Here is a 14,368-nt window from a genome sequence, read left to right on the forward strand (position 1 = left end):
GCCAGGAAAAACTTGGCCGTAGGATTGTGGCAACCACATTCAACAATTCTCTGTGGTGATAATACAAAGATAATGTATGCTACAAATGGTTGCCACGTGGCATATAGGATTTAATGCCACTTCATCCCTCCATTTCCTACCACACTATCTCCACGAGCCTCCCATTTATCAACATCACCTGGCCCTCCTTCTTTAGCCTCCCAAACCAAGAAAGAAACTATCATATCTAACCCTTCCAACACTTGAAATGGCCTCCACAGCCACCCTCTCTAGCGCCATCTTCAGCACCTCCTTCACCCGCCGGCAGTCGGTCACTAGCCTACGCGCTCTTCCCAATGTTGGACAAGCTATGTTCGGCTTGAAATCCAGCCGTGGAGGACGGTTTAAGGCAATGGCGACGTACAAAGTGAAGGCCATCACTCCAGAGGGTGAAGTGGAAGTAGAGTGCCCTGATGATGTTTATATTCTTGACGCTTTTGAGGAAGCTGGTGTTGATCTGCCATACTCATGCAGGGCTGGTTCTTGCTCTTCCTGTGCAGGGAAAATTGTAGCAGGAACCTTAGACCAGTCCGATGGGAGCTTCCTTGACGATGACCAGATAGAGGCTGGTTGGGTTCTCACTTGTGTTGCTTTTCCTCAGTCTGATGTTGTCGTTGAGACACACAAGGAAGCTGAGCTTACTGGTTAATTCAAACCCAGATTCTTGTTTTCTACGTCTGTTGGTTTTTGGCTTAGTTTGTTCTTCGGAACATGATTGTTATGTTTCTTGTTAAAGTTTGTAGTCACAAACAGAACTCTTTTAGCTTACTAATGTTCCTATATATGTGGGTGTTCTCTCTCTCTCTCTCTCTCTCTCTTGCACACACCCACACACACTCTTCTGATTAAACCTTTGTTACAGTGCATTTGTAAGTGCAATCATGGAATTCGATTCCACTTCTAATGTTCTAAATGATGCATGTCAAGTCTTATCTCACCCAATTCTCGAATTTTGGTTGTAATCCATTGAAATAACTGGAGTCGATGAAAGACCAAGTGAATGAATGCTGCAATGTGCCTAAGCAACAAATACAGGTGCTGTTGAAAAAACACTTTTTAAAATATACTAATAAGGAATATTAAAAAAAAATTAAAATTAAATTTTATAAATTTTAATTATAAAAATATTAAAATATGAAAATAAAATTTTTAATTATTTTTTTAATAATATTTAAAATAATTTTTTTCTTAATTACTTTTTTTTAATAACATTTAAAATTAAATTTTACCTTCCAACCTGAATGCAAAACGCATATTTTGTGGTTGTCAAAATAAGATGATGGATAACTCACACCCATCTTGGGCATGGCTCTCTCTCTCTCTCTCTCTGACTTTTAGAGAGAAATTTCTCTGTGGATTTTGAGTTATTTTCTGAAAGTTTAGTTTCTATTTGTTACTATTGTTCAAGCGGCCTCCCTTGCCCCATTGGGTGGGGGAGGCTCTTGCCTTCTCTGCTTGCTAGTGGGTTAGCTCTCTCCATTGCCAGGTGGGCTATAAATATAATTTTTTGGGTTAGTAGATCGAGCTTCAAGAGAGAGTTTTCTTTTAATTTGTTATATATATATATATATGGTTTGATAAGGCTATGGAAAGGAAGGTATTTTTGAGGTCTGTCGATAAAGACACATTTGAAGCTGATGACTCATTGGTTACGAATTGACTAGAAGATCTGCCTCATTTCCCAAATCTTTCTAGTATTGGTTCTGAGTTGTGCTTCGTCTGGTGGTTTTTGAGGAAGATAGATCCCAAGGTCATGATAGCTAGTCCTCCATGGTCTGCCCCAATGAGTCCTCCTATGCTTGGCCTTCATGATCTTATCAACTTGCTATTGGATTTTGGAGCTCAAGTGTTTTTGTCAAATCTTACAGTACTGTGTGTTGGGGGTTTCTTTGATCATGACGATTGAGCCATGCAGAACTCCGATACTATGCTTCGAAGTGATTTGATCTCCCGCCTGGTAGAAGACGTCTGGTGCAAGTGTGCAGCATTGTTGCTCTAGTGTTTCCTTGGATTTTGTTTTCCAGCACTTGACTCGACTCAGCTAGGATTTTCGATTTGATTCAATTTTAACTTTGGCTCTGTTTGGCTTAGCACTTAGGTTTATTTGTTTAGAACCTGAGCTTATGTTTCTATGCTGAGACATATCTGGCCATTAGGCCTAAATGCATATGGACTATAATTTTTTCTAATATATATATATATATATATATATATATATATATATATATATATATGGACAGTGCTAAATCATATAATTAATCACTTTTTAATTGATGAAAATACATTAATATATTTTTATATAATTTTAAAAATTGATATTTTTACAGCTACAATTAATAATTAATTTTGTAATTCCATCTTAGCTCTATGATGTGGTTAATCATTATGTTTCACATGCATAGTGTAAATTTTGGAGTTTGAATTACATTTTATTAATCAAAGGCTTATATTAATAGCTAGGAGCACTAGTGGCAATTGAGATTGTCATTTTTAATGAAAATCTGAAAATTTGCCAAGATCAGAGGCATTGAAATTAAAATTTTGTTTAATATTACTGTTAGAAATTTAAAATTATTGTTAAGAAAAGTTTTTTTTTTAAATAGTGAAAATATTATAAATTAAATTTAATATATTTTAATTGTAAAAATATTAAAATAATAAAATAGTTTTTTATTAATATTTAAAATAATATTTTTAAAAAAGTAATTTTTTTAATCTTGAAACTCAATATTTCTATGTTTTTATATATTTAAATATGATAATTTTAACAAAATTATGTAGATGTATTATTAAAATTATGTTTAAGATTTATATTTCTCATTTATAATTTATTTTTAATAAATAAATTTATAATATATAATAATAAATTAAAACTATTATAATTAGCATACTAAATTTTCATTACTCGAACCGTTTATATAAATAATTAAGTAAATATAAATATAAATTTTTTACAATAATATTTATAAATTTTATATATTATATTTTAAATAATAAAATTTAAACATTTTATAAAATTATTAGATTTTTAAAATATAAATTATTAATAAAAAATATTTTATTTATTTATTAATTAAAATATATAAAATTAAAAGGATTTAAGTATTTTTTCAATTGAGTTTGGATAAATTAACTTAATGAAAATATTAATCAAATTCGAGCATGATGCCAATTGCCATCCCCATAAATGAAATCTGAATCTCTAAATGATAAATGAATGAAGTTTTAATTATTCTTGCTTCAATCTTGACTATACAAAACAAAGGAAAATATATGTGTATAGATAACCATTAAGATTTTGGTTTATCAAGATTACTGTATTAAACTAAAGAACAGCTTCCATAAGTGTAGGAAGAAGCATCTCAACTGAGGTAATAAGGTATAGCTTTAAGCTAAAATTGACGTAGCTTTCGTGTTTTCATACAGAAGATGGCACCATTAAGCCAAGAAAAAAAAAAAAAACTAGAGTTCATATGAAAATCTACTCAAGTCCTTTGAAACAATTCGAATAGAGTCTCAACTTTTGGTTCCTCTCTGATGCCTGCATTATCATCTTCTTCAATGATAGGAGGATGTGATGTACTGTCATTTAAGTACTCTTCAATCCGCGCAGAAAGATCAATGTGGTGAGGGTTTGAAGTTTCAGCGTCTCCTGCTTGTTCAGGAGGTGCTATGGTTACCTCATTCAGTGAGCCAAATGAAGATGACCGAGATATAGTGCCTGATGCAACTGTAATTTCATCTCCTTCATCAATTGTTGTATCAAGTGAACAGACTGATCTTGTAGCCACTGAATGCGCAGTTTGCCGTTTAGACCTTTCCTTCACTCTCTTACACCAGCTGTGAAGAGATTCTCTCACACTCTCAGCAACTAAGGCTTTCTTCCACTGCGATCCCATCTGGAGTCACCAGGGGTCAGAAAATTTTAGCATGTCAGGTAACTATAGTCGCTATGACTTGGTTAAGCTTTATAAAATGCAGTTAATGTAACATAATAGTCTTGAAACATCGCCTGCTTCACGCGAATTGCCCGAGAAGAGATGGATGCTAATGTTAGAAGCTCATTAGGTAGGCAATGGCAATGTTATTTCCGAAGTTTTTAGCCTAACCTGAGTAACAATTATGTTCAGAGGCACTGTGCTATAGCTACACCAGAACTGAACAAGAATCCTGCATTCGCCAATATAATAAAATGGTTACTGCAGACCCAAAAAAAAAAGGGTAGGATGGTTTCTGACAGCCAAAATTAGGCCAGGAAATTTTTGCAATTAAGTAAAAAGTTACAAGCAAAAGGCAATATAAATCACATGCTATTGTTCTTTTAGTGGCTTTGTTTGTAATGGATTGATATCGAGACAAGATCAAACCATTAGATGATGCTATAGATAAATTCAAAACAAGTGGGGTTTCGTGGAAGTGCCAAATTTGCAAGAAGTTCCATGGAAACATACCCAGAAGCTAGCCGAATAACTACCATCGTATGGTTTTTCATGAAGCACAATCTTTCCTTAAATCCCCACTAAACATTAAGGCAATTACATAATTCAATACAATTGCATTTGTTCATAAGTGAAATGAAATAAACTACAGTAACAAAAATTACAATTAAAATATTCACAAACACATAAAGAGGACTTGTTCTTACCAAAGACCAAATGAATGTCGCCATCTCGAAGGCATTCTGCACAAAAAAGAAAGTATTAAGGACTGCACACAAATAATTTAGATGAACTGTGTGTTTGACACATAAGAAATGCATAACATCATCACCTGAAAAATGATAAACTGTATCAGCCTTAACAGTATCTCAGGTTTTCCAAACCAAAACAGATCATCCCGGGGCTTCAGTTGAGTCCCAACAGATGGACCTGTTTGTTCCACAATTTCAAGTGCTAATGTGGAAACAACATGCTGAAGTTTTGTCCCAACTAACATGACAAGCTTTGACATACAAAACAATCAAGCAAGAAATAAGTAACTGTCTTGTTATATTAGTAAAATGACCAAATGGGCTAGTATACTTACAATGGCAGGGATGAAAGAGAGCCAAAAGTAGATATTTAAACCTGCAAAATTTAGACAAATTCACCATCCCAAGAAGTAGAGCTTAAGAATGTAAAGGACAATCTCTTTCTTTTCCATTCTGAAAATGGCAGCTTACCATGAATATTTATGAAGATGCACACTATTGCATAAACCCAAAGTGGCCAGCTACAAAATTGAAAAATGATTTAGTTATTGTGCATTTGCCCACTTAAAACTGAAACTATTACTTTTATACCCTAAATAAATTAAGATTATGTAGTTTTTACTGGGAAATCTTACAATTTTCGAGTCTCTGGACAATTAGATAGCAGAGAGAAAAGTATTTAACTATTAAAAAAATGCAACAGGCATCTAAGATCAAGAAACTTTTTGGATGAATATCAAGAAACATATGCTGATCATAAAGAACTAAGCATCTAAGATCTTCAGACATCGAGGCAACAAAAGTAAAATACTTCATGTAGGTTGAATGCATACCTAATCCCCAAAATGCCATGAAATTCATCTTCCATACTCCGGACCATGTATTTATGGAAATTGTAAGAAAGTGGCAATTCGTGCTTCTGAAAAGTGGAAAGCATGAAAAAATACAACATAATATCAGAAAGAGATAGTTGAAATAAGATAGAAAAACAGATGAAAATCAGTGGAAAAAAAAACAGAATAAAGATCACATAGAGTTATTGAATAAACTGGATTATGTTGAAGCACTGTGGCATTTCCAACAGTCCAAAAGCATAATTTAGACTATCAATGCACTGAGCATGAGATATCAAAATTAAAAGAATTTCATCTACACAATATGCAAACTACAACTTCTGAAATTAGCATTTAGGACCCTGATGTTGCATTTAAATGTAAAAACAAATATTTGCAGTAACCTATTTATGAACTAAGAGAGGCAGCAATAAGGTTGTAGCTCAGTGTTTTTGTACTTAATATAAATGCGGTTCTTTTTCTGTTCATCTAAGATCATAATTAAGAAGTAAAATATAAATGCGGTTCTTTTTCTGTTCATCTAAGATCATAATTAAGAAGTAAACTTCTTTCAGCTAGTTACAATGCAGTACATAAGCAAAAGATTCTTTCAAGAAGTATATGTGTTATCTTGGAAAAGTTGGAAGTGAATTTTTGAACTAGAACAAATAGTTAAGAAGGACATTGTTCATTTTGACGTCTGTGAAAAAATGGCCCAAAAGAGAAGATCACATCAAATATCAATATAAGTTAGATACCCACAGTGATGAAACCCAATCGCAGTGCCAAGTAGTCTGATTTCTTTATAGAACTCTTAAATTGTCGCAGGAAGCAAAGCTGCAGAAATGAACTGCTTTCTTAATTAAAATATTGAATCAGTTCAAGTTAAGAAAACATTGAATAATAACATAAAAAAAGCATCAATTAGTAAATCATTACTCTGAAAATTATCCACATCTTCAATCCTGTTTCTTAGTAAGGTATCATTTAACTTGAGAAGCTAGATTTTCTGTAGGAAGTTGACATCACTGTTATCTATAGTTTACGTGGCTACTGAAGTTACTTGGAAATTGCTGAGACAAGAAGAGGTTCTAATTTCTAAATAGAGTGTTAAATTGTCAGCTACAAGGAGAGGTTCTAATTTCTAAATAGAGTGTTAAATTATCAGCTACAGATAAATGCATATTTCAGTTCTGAATGCTGAAAACCTGCCTCTGTCCTGCTGAACAATGTGTCATCTCAGTTGCTAAGACACAAATTAGAACATTTCTAACTCTATGAAAGCGTCGCCAATCAATATATACATACATATATGTGTGTGTGCGTGTGTGAAAAGAAACAAAGAAAGAAACTCACCATCCAAATGAGAATGCGACTTCTGCTCCACGGATGAGATGCGTGGTGGAAAACAAAGGTTGACTGTCGCCTCATTACCTTGTTTTTCTTTGCTATAAAAAAGATCAAAAGTAGGAAAGCTAACGTAATAAAAGATTTACCATATAAAAATACTACATAGAAAACAATAAAAACATTGCAAAACTCAATTTTTTCAGAAACTATACATAAAGAATTAAAGTTCATAATAATAAGCCAGGTATTCTTTTGCTTCATAATACTGCAACTTCATCTGAAGGTTACTCGCCTTATATTTGTTGCAATTCCTTATCCTGTATAATTAGCAGTTTAGCCTTTAAATTTTGTGCCATTTCAATTGTGTACCTTGCAAACTCCCATCAGCCACTAAGCTGGCCTGGTTTTCCCATTTCCTCCAACTGTAAATCTAGGAATAAAGAAATTGGAGAAAAAGATATAAACATCTGCACTAATTCAGGAAAGAATACACATTGCATAATTTAAATTCATAACAGCATAGCTTTTAAATAAACATAACAAATGATATGGGCCTAGAAAGAAGTCATGATCCCGAACCCCAATGAAAATAATAATTTCATTAAACAACAACGTGTAATTTCCAAAGAGTATTCAATTGCATCAACAGGGCCACAAGAGTTTATGGAGGACAGCAAAGTAGGTTTAACAGTTAGAATTATGGGCATGTCTGTCTTTAGCAAACCTTAGAGATATGAATAGTGGCAGAGCTAGAAATTAGTGAGTGGGGGCCATTTATTCATATGAAATAAATATAATTTTCATATGAAAATTTACCTTGCCCATGGCCAGACCAACAGCCAAAAAGCTATAAAGAACATGAGTGATACCAAGAACAAACAAAAACCGGTGGAGCTGCACAAGACCCTCCAATGAAACAAAGGGTTCGCGACCCTGCAATAACACATCATAATAGTTACTGCTAGTTCACCCACCATGGTATCTCGTGATGTCCAAACAGAAAGGGAAGCAATTTACCTCTCCACATTGATGAGACGTTGAAATTGTTATCCCTTTTGGAGGAATACCAGTCTTATTCAGAAAAGATGATGAACTTTCAAATAAGACATGTTTAGCAAGGTCATAATCCTCCTTTGAACAGAGATAGAATTTACTGCTGAAAAGAGATGAAGTTACACAAATCTCAGATATCCATCTTGCCCATTGCGCCAACAACAAAGATATAAGCCCAAGCAGCATCAACTCTAGCAAGAAGAGAAGGGAAGGCAGAAAAAAAAATGATGGAGATTAAAACCCAAATCCCTATAGCAGTAGTGGTACTCTAATGTTCCAACTCTCAAATTATAACATTTATATAAATGAATATGCGAAAACATGTATATATCAAAAACTGATCAAATGAAGAAACTAAACCCATATATTAAAAAACTCAAAACTGCTAAGATTCTTTTAATTCTTGTTCAGCAGGCATGACATGATAATTTTCATCAATGAATTAAAATGCTCACCTTCCTTGATTTTCTCTAAAGAAGCAAACAAAGCATTCCTCCTAGTCTTCTTCAACCACTGTACAGAGAAAGCTTAAAAATTATACATTTTTCCAAAACCAGTTGTCTATACACGCACACACACGCATTAAAAAAAAAAAAAGCCTGGGCAATTAAACAGAGGAATGTAACAAAATTTCTAAATTCCCAGCCAAAAGGCGCAAAAAGCTTTATGGGTCCCAACTCCTAGCAACCAAACAGGCCATTGTCACGATATTTGCTCTGCTCTGTAACGTATGAAACTTGTATGAATTCACGTGCCCCCCCCCCCCCCTGTCACGAGGCCACTTCCTAGCTCGGACAGTAGTCCCGTGCGGCGCCTAGACTTCCACCCAATCTAGGCCAACCTACTCGTTTTCAAGGGTCTTCCTCCTTAAAGAGGATTTCCAATATCCTTATCGAGGGTCTTTCACGTATCTAGCCCAGTAACTGAGCATCGATGTTCCTTGTAGCACGATGTCACCCTTCATCGTGTACATCCACAAGCATCCTCCGAAAGCAAGGCAATAAGCAACATCCGACCGTATGGCTGAACCCAAAGCCAATCTATAATATTGTTCTCCTATACCGAGTAGCATTATTGGCCCTTATACCGAGCAGCATCGTTGACCTTATATAGAAACCTCGGGCCTAGGAGAGACGCGCACTACAAGCCCCTCGGCCTTGTAGTGTCCATGAAGCTCCTTCTTCATGGAGACACCGAGCTCCTATCTCTCGAGAGCACGATGCCCACCGCCTAGTACAATGAGTACGTAGGGAGCTCACTTAGAGTCACGCCCTTGCGCCAGTGACCCCGGGGATGGTGGAGAGCTTGACACCAAATTCAGCAACTAGCTGGGCCCGACCGTGCTCACCAGTGGCCAACTAGTCACACCCCCCTAAAGAGCATTAGGAACATAGTGACCTCTGGCAGGAGGAGACATCAGTATGTCTCAGTGGTCACACCCCCCTACACTTTCCCATATTTATAAAAGCGTCCGCCAAACTTCTCATTCTCATCAATTGTGCCCTTACACCATTTCATAGGCCTACGGCTTGGCTGGGTTTGGCTAATCCTCGAGGGAAAACGGGTTGTCCCCCTTACATTCTCCCCCACTTAGACAATCGATGTCCTCATCGATTTACCCCGAACACCTCCTATTGAACAATGCTCTCCTGAACATCTTGTGCCTCTCCATGTTATTCACTATATTGAACAAAGCTCTCCCAAATGTGTCTGTTCATGTTATTCATCATGTTGAGCAAAGCTCTCCCCAAACATCTTGTGCCTCTTCAAATCTTTCATCGTGTCTGGTTCTGACATATTAATCTCATGATTCCCTTATGTATCTTTATATGAACTTGTGTGTATCTTCTTACACCTTCTTCATATCATCTTCATGTTAGGATGGTGGCATGGTTGCCCCTCTCAATCAATGATAGAAGTGTCATATTCTTCATTGTGACCTTCTCCCCCATATAGATACTCGACAACCCTGTCGACTACTGCTGTTGTTGCCGTGGCATCGCATTCCAGCGAGTTCTCACTTTTGATGGATCTGTTCAATCCTCTGCATACTCCCCCACTTAATTCTTTATATCTCATGTCGTGATGATTCTTCCGATGCTTCATTTCTCTGTATTGTGCTTAACACGCCTCCGCATGAATATCATTGGGCCGTCTCTAATTCATTCTTGTGGCTTTGCCTTATGGTCACACCATCATAAGTACCTCGCAAAGTAATCACAATACAAAACAATAGTGTTATACATGAACTCAAGCATACGGAAGTAATAGTATTCGATTTCAAAGCTATGCTATAATATTATAGTTGCCAATGAACAACATAGTCATCATATAAATGAATAGAGAAACTGACACATTACCGATTTCGTGTATTGCCACGTTCCTCTCGGGAACTCACATTATGCTCGTGGGACTCATTGCTCATGCTAGTTTTGCCCTCATTTGCTTACTGCACACCCATTGTTTGTATATCCATCTCTTGATGCTACCGCTTATCGACGATAAGCAATTCTCGGCTACCAATTGCTTCCGCTCGCTTTGTTCTCTTCTTGTTTGGCTTTAATTCGTCTTGAGCACAGCAAGTGAGCTTTGCATTCATGTTCTCTTGAGGTCTCCACCTTTTTACTACTTCTCATCTTCCACTTGGAATGTGGTTGACACCTCGAAGGGATACCATATTGCTTATGATTGCACTCTCCACCTGCAAAATTTCCACAAGATTGCCTCGAGGGACTTCTCTTATCCCACATGCTTCTTATTTTTGTTTCCTCGGTGAAAAACACATATACACGACTGCCACAGTCATCAAGCTCATCTCGTTATCGCAATCTAAATGCTTGGCCATCACAATTGCTTAGATTTCCCACAGATGTCTAGAACTCTATTTGACACCACTATCATCACAATTGTGATCCCAAGATCATTCGTTTGCCCATAACTCAATATCTCTTGACAAGTGCTTCATCATCTCTATGTATTCTCACTTCATAGGTATTCAAGGTGGCCTCAAGCTCTATTGGCACACCCAATTCATTGGGGAGTAATTACCCTCTCCTCAAAAGACTATATCTAATAAGGCGTGTAGTCCTCCCACACGTGGTATCGCCACTTTTATCACAATGTGGCTCTCAACAGCGCCATCTCGTATTTTAAGATTGTTCTGGCAAGCTTTTCTCATATACGCTACTACCATTAGCATTATGACCTAGTTACCAGTATTAGGCATCCGAAACTTTGAGTTTGGTATGAATGTTCAGGCTACCGTTTGCCAACGCAACTTCATAGTGCTTGCATGCACAATTGAGCCTCCGCCCTTTCTTGTGTTACCACAAGCCAACTCGATACCTCCGAAATTGGACCCGGGGTTTTATACCCTTTCTAGGCTTATCGTAAGCCAACTCAATTTCTATGCAGCATGATTTGGGATCCACCTGTCCCTTTTCCGAATTTATCTCATAGCTGAATTTTACTTCAGCCGCTCTTAGCATCTATCGCCTCGTAATTAAGTGGGATTCGATAGAACCCACACTTAAACCGAACTTGCCATCAATGGCATGCAACGGCCGTCCCGTCTCACGTTGCACTCTAGCAACAGTTTCACTTTCTATGTTATCCATAGGATAGCAACATTCTTATCTCGAGGGACTCTATACATGTTTCATCCTTCATTTGAAGGTTATAGCAGCCAACCGCAATGGGCATTCTCCAAGGAGAAAACAACTGTCTCCATACCGATTAGCGTATTTCAACCCATCATTCTGAAGGTTCTCATAACCATTAAGCTATCTCGAATTTTCCATCTCTTTAGCCACACAAAATATGTTAAGGTATTTTGAAGGCTTTCATAGCCAACAAGTAGCTCCCGAATTTCAGCCTTTAACCCAACTAGGGTCAGACATCATCTCATTGAGATAAGCCATCGGTTTCTTAATCTCTTGGGGTTAGCACACCCCATATCTCGAAAGACTTTCATAGTCTTTTAAGCAATCCCGAGTATTATCTCATCACCCGATAAGGGTTGTTCACCGTTTCAATGGCTTTAGGGCTACCAGTTGCCCCATATCTTCTAATGTTTTCTCAATATCGATCGTCTCATTTTTGTCCGACCAAAGTCTCAAATAATGTTACTTGCTTGGCAAATGTCATTTGCCAATTTCGCACCCCTTTTGCCCACGCTAGCATCCTTTGTATTGATAATCCCCAATTGGTGTACTGCACTCGCATACCACCTCTTCAGGACTCACCAACATCAAGAATACTCATTTGCCCAACATATCACTTATACGTTGTGCATGCCACAATATGTTTCTAATAAGGACATCATGCCCCTTCCCCATTTTGGGGTTGTATCCTCCGCTCACCCTTTCTCAAGGTGAACACACGATTGGCTTTCATCGTTTTATTTAACAACCATCGCTTTCCATCGTTTCTCATTATTTTTGTATCTCGTGTGCATCACACAATCGAAGGTTTCTCAAGAGAGGTATGGATTATTATCCATCTCGAGCACTAACCTTGTTCTGATACCAACTGTCACGAGGCCACTTCTTAGCTCGGACAGTAGTCCCGTGCGGCGCCTAGACTTCCACCCAATCTAGGCCAGCCTACTCGTTTTCAAGGGTCTTCCTCCTTAAAGAGGATTTTCAATATCCTTATCGAGGGTCTTTCACGTATCTAGCCCAGTAACTGAGCATCGATGTTCCTTGTAGCACGATGTCACCCTTCATCGTGTACATCCACAAGCATCCTCCGAAAGTAAGGCAATAAGCAACATCCGACCGTATGGCTGAACCCAAAGCCAATCTATAATATTGTTCCCCTATACCGAGTAGCATCATTGGCCCTTATACCGAGCAGCATCGTTGACCTTATATAGAAACCTCGAGCCTAAGAGAGACGCGCACTAGTCCATGAAGCTCCTTCTTCATGGAGACACCGAGCTCCTATCTCTCGAGAGTACGATGCCCGCCGCCTAGTACAATGAGTACGTAGGGAGCTCACTTAGAGTCACGCCCTTGCGCCAGTGACCCCGGGGATGGTGGAGAGCTTGACACCAAATTCGGCAACTAGCTGGGCCCGATCGTGCTCACCAGTGGCCAACCAGTCACACCCCCCTAAAGAGCATTAGGAACATAGTGACCTCTGGTAGGAGGAGACATCAGTATGTCTCAGTGGTCACACCCCCCTGCACTTTCCCATATTTATAAAAGTGTCCGCCAAACTTCTCTTTCTCATCAATTGTGCCCTTACACCATTTCATAGCTTACGGCTTGGCTGGGTTTGGCCAATCCTCGAGGGATAACGGGCTATCCCCCTTAAAACCCCCCCCCCCCCCCCCGAACAATTAATTAACAGTGATTCCAAACACAACGTGTTACATTTTCCGGCATTTTATTAGGAACCAAACAAAGAAAAGCATTCTGTCAGAACTGCTGTCCTCTTCAACTTTCTGAAACTTATTAAAACAATGCTAAATGCTTCTACATGCACGACGACCACCACCCTGGACTTCCTACAAAAAACAAAATTGGATTTTATTTACCTTTCCAAATCTGTAGATAGAGCGTTCAACGATGAAGCACACGAAAACCAAGACAGTAATCACTGTAGCTACAGAGTAAGTAGGAGTCTCAGCCAAAGACCTCCCTGGTCTCACTAACACTTGCTCTGCCATTTCTCAAATCATAAAAAAGCAACAACCACAAGAACAAAGAAAAAGCTCCCACTTTTAACTTCTTGATCACTTTCGTGGGGAAAACTCTGTACTTTCTCCAGAAAGGTTTAAGTAGCTGAAAGCCCCCAACTTTTAACTTCTGCACCACTTTCTTGAGAAAACACGGAATTTTCAAAAGAAAAGTGGAAGTGCGTGACAGTGAGCGACAGTGCAGGATCTAGGACATGAGGAAGGAAGCAAAACAAATGGATCAATTATGTTGTTGAAAATTGAACATTAAACTAATATTACTATTTGTTTTAGTGAGGGTTGAATTGCATAGAGAACATGCAAGGTCTACGGATGGGTTTCAGTTTATTAATTGTTTATTTGATATTTGTTGGAGATTTAGAAAGCAAACCCACTTTTACTAGCATGGAAATCGCTGCGACACTTCACTTTCTCTTCCCTCATTCATATGCTTTCGGTCTTCACCGAATGCAACCCTACCCACATAGAGGCTGCATCACTTTCTTTCTTCTCCCTTGTGATTGCTTTTGAAATTTTTGGAAAATTGCTTTCGGTCTTCACCGAATGCAACCCTACCCACATAGAGGCTGCATCACTTTCTTTCTTCTCCCTTGTGATTGCTTTAGAAATTTTTGGAAAATCTTACCGGTCTCCTTTTGGATTTTACTATAAGATTTGGGTTGGTGGATCTCTATCTTGGCATGTGAACTCCATTGAAAG

The 14,368-nt window shown here is 37.7% G+C and overlaps 2 protein-coding genes across 5 annotated transcripts; one reads left to right on the forward strand and one right to left on the reverse strand.

Annotated features, from left to right (window-relative positions):
* Positions 1–161: 161 nt before the first annotated feature.
* LOC110640640 (ferredoxin) lies at positions 162–821 on the forward strand. The gene has a single exon (XM_021792013.2). It carries the CDS (start codon positions 248–250, stop codon positions 686–688), a length of 441 nt encoding a protein of 146 aa, XP_021647705.1. The 5' UTR covers positions 162–247; the 3' UTR covers positions 689–821.
* Positions 822–3,292: 2,471 nt separating this feature from the next.
* On the reverse strand, positions 3,293–14,206 carry LOC110640625 (MLO-like protein 4). Of its 4 annotated transcripts, XM_058134807.1 has the most exons (16): positions 14,044–14,206; positions 13,508–13,856; positions 8,421–8,478; positions 7,930–8,156; positions 7,729–7,845; positions 7,282–7,342; positions 6,919–7,010; positions 6,325–6,399; positions 5,563–5,648; positions 5,201–5,250; positions 5,065–5,105; positions 4,810–4,980; positions 4,685–4,720; positions 4,491–4,558; positions 4,149–4,209; positions 3,293–3,938 (listed from the first exon to the last, which is right to left on the reverse strand). In XM_058134807.1, exons 2-16 carry the CDS (start codon positions 13,637–13,639, stop codon positions 3,525–3,527), a joined length of 1,689 nt encoding a protein of 562 aa, XP_057990790.1. In that variant the 5' UTR covers positions 13,640–13,856; positions 14,044–14,206; the 3' UTR covers positions 3,293–3,524. The 4 variants fall into 4 exon arrangements, with proteins under 4 accessions (XP_057990790.1, XP_057990792.1, XP_021647686.2 ...); XM_058134809.1 differs by lacking the exon at positions 13,508–13,856; XM_021791994.2 differs by having other exon boundaries at positions 13,508–14,206.
* Between the last annotated feature and the right edge of the window lie 162 nt (positions 14,207–14,368).

The sequence above is a fragment of the Hevea brasiliensis genome, chromosome 14 (genome assembly GCF_030052815.1).
Source record: "Hevea brasiliensis isolate MT/VB/25A 57/8 chromosome 14, ASM3005281v1, whole genome shotgun sequence".
Lineage (NCBI taxonomy): Eukaryota > Viridiplantae > Streptophyta > Magnoliopsida > Malpighiales > Euphorbiaceae > Hevea > Hevea brasiliensis.

Bases quoted from the DNA above. Each gene is read 5' to 3' on its own strand.
- LOC110640640 (XM_021792013.2), top strand. From the start codon at position 248: ATGGCCTCCACAGCCACCCTCTCTAGCGCCATCTTCAGCACCTCCTTC.
- LOC110640625 (XM_058134807.1), bottom strand. From the start codon at position 13,639: ATGGCAGAGCAAGTGTTAGTGAGACCAGGGAGGTCTTTGGCTGAGACT. The intron at 7,343-7,728 runs GTAAATTTTCAT...CTTTATTCCTAG, and splicing joins TTGGTCTGGCCATGGGCAAG to ATTTACAGTTGGAGGAAATG. The intron at 7,011-7,281 runs GTACACAATTGA...TCTTTTTTATAG, and splicing joins GGCTGATGGGAGTTTGCAAG to CAAAGAAAAACAAGGTAATG.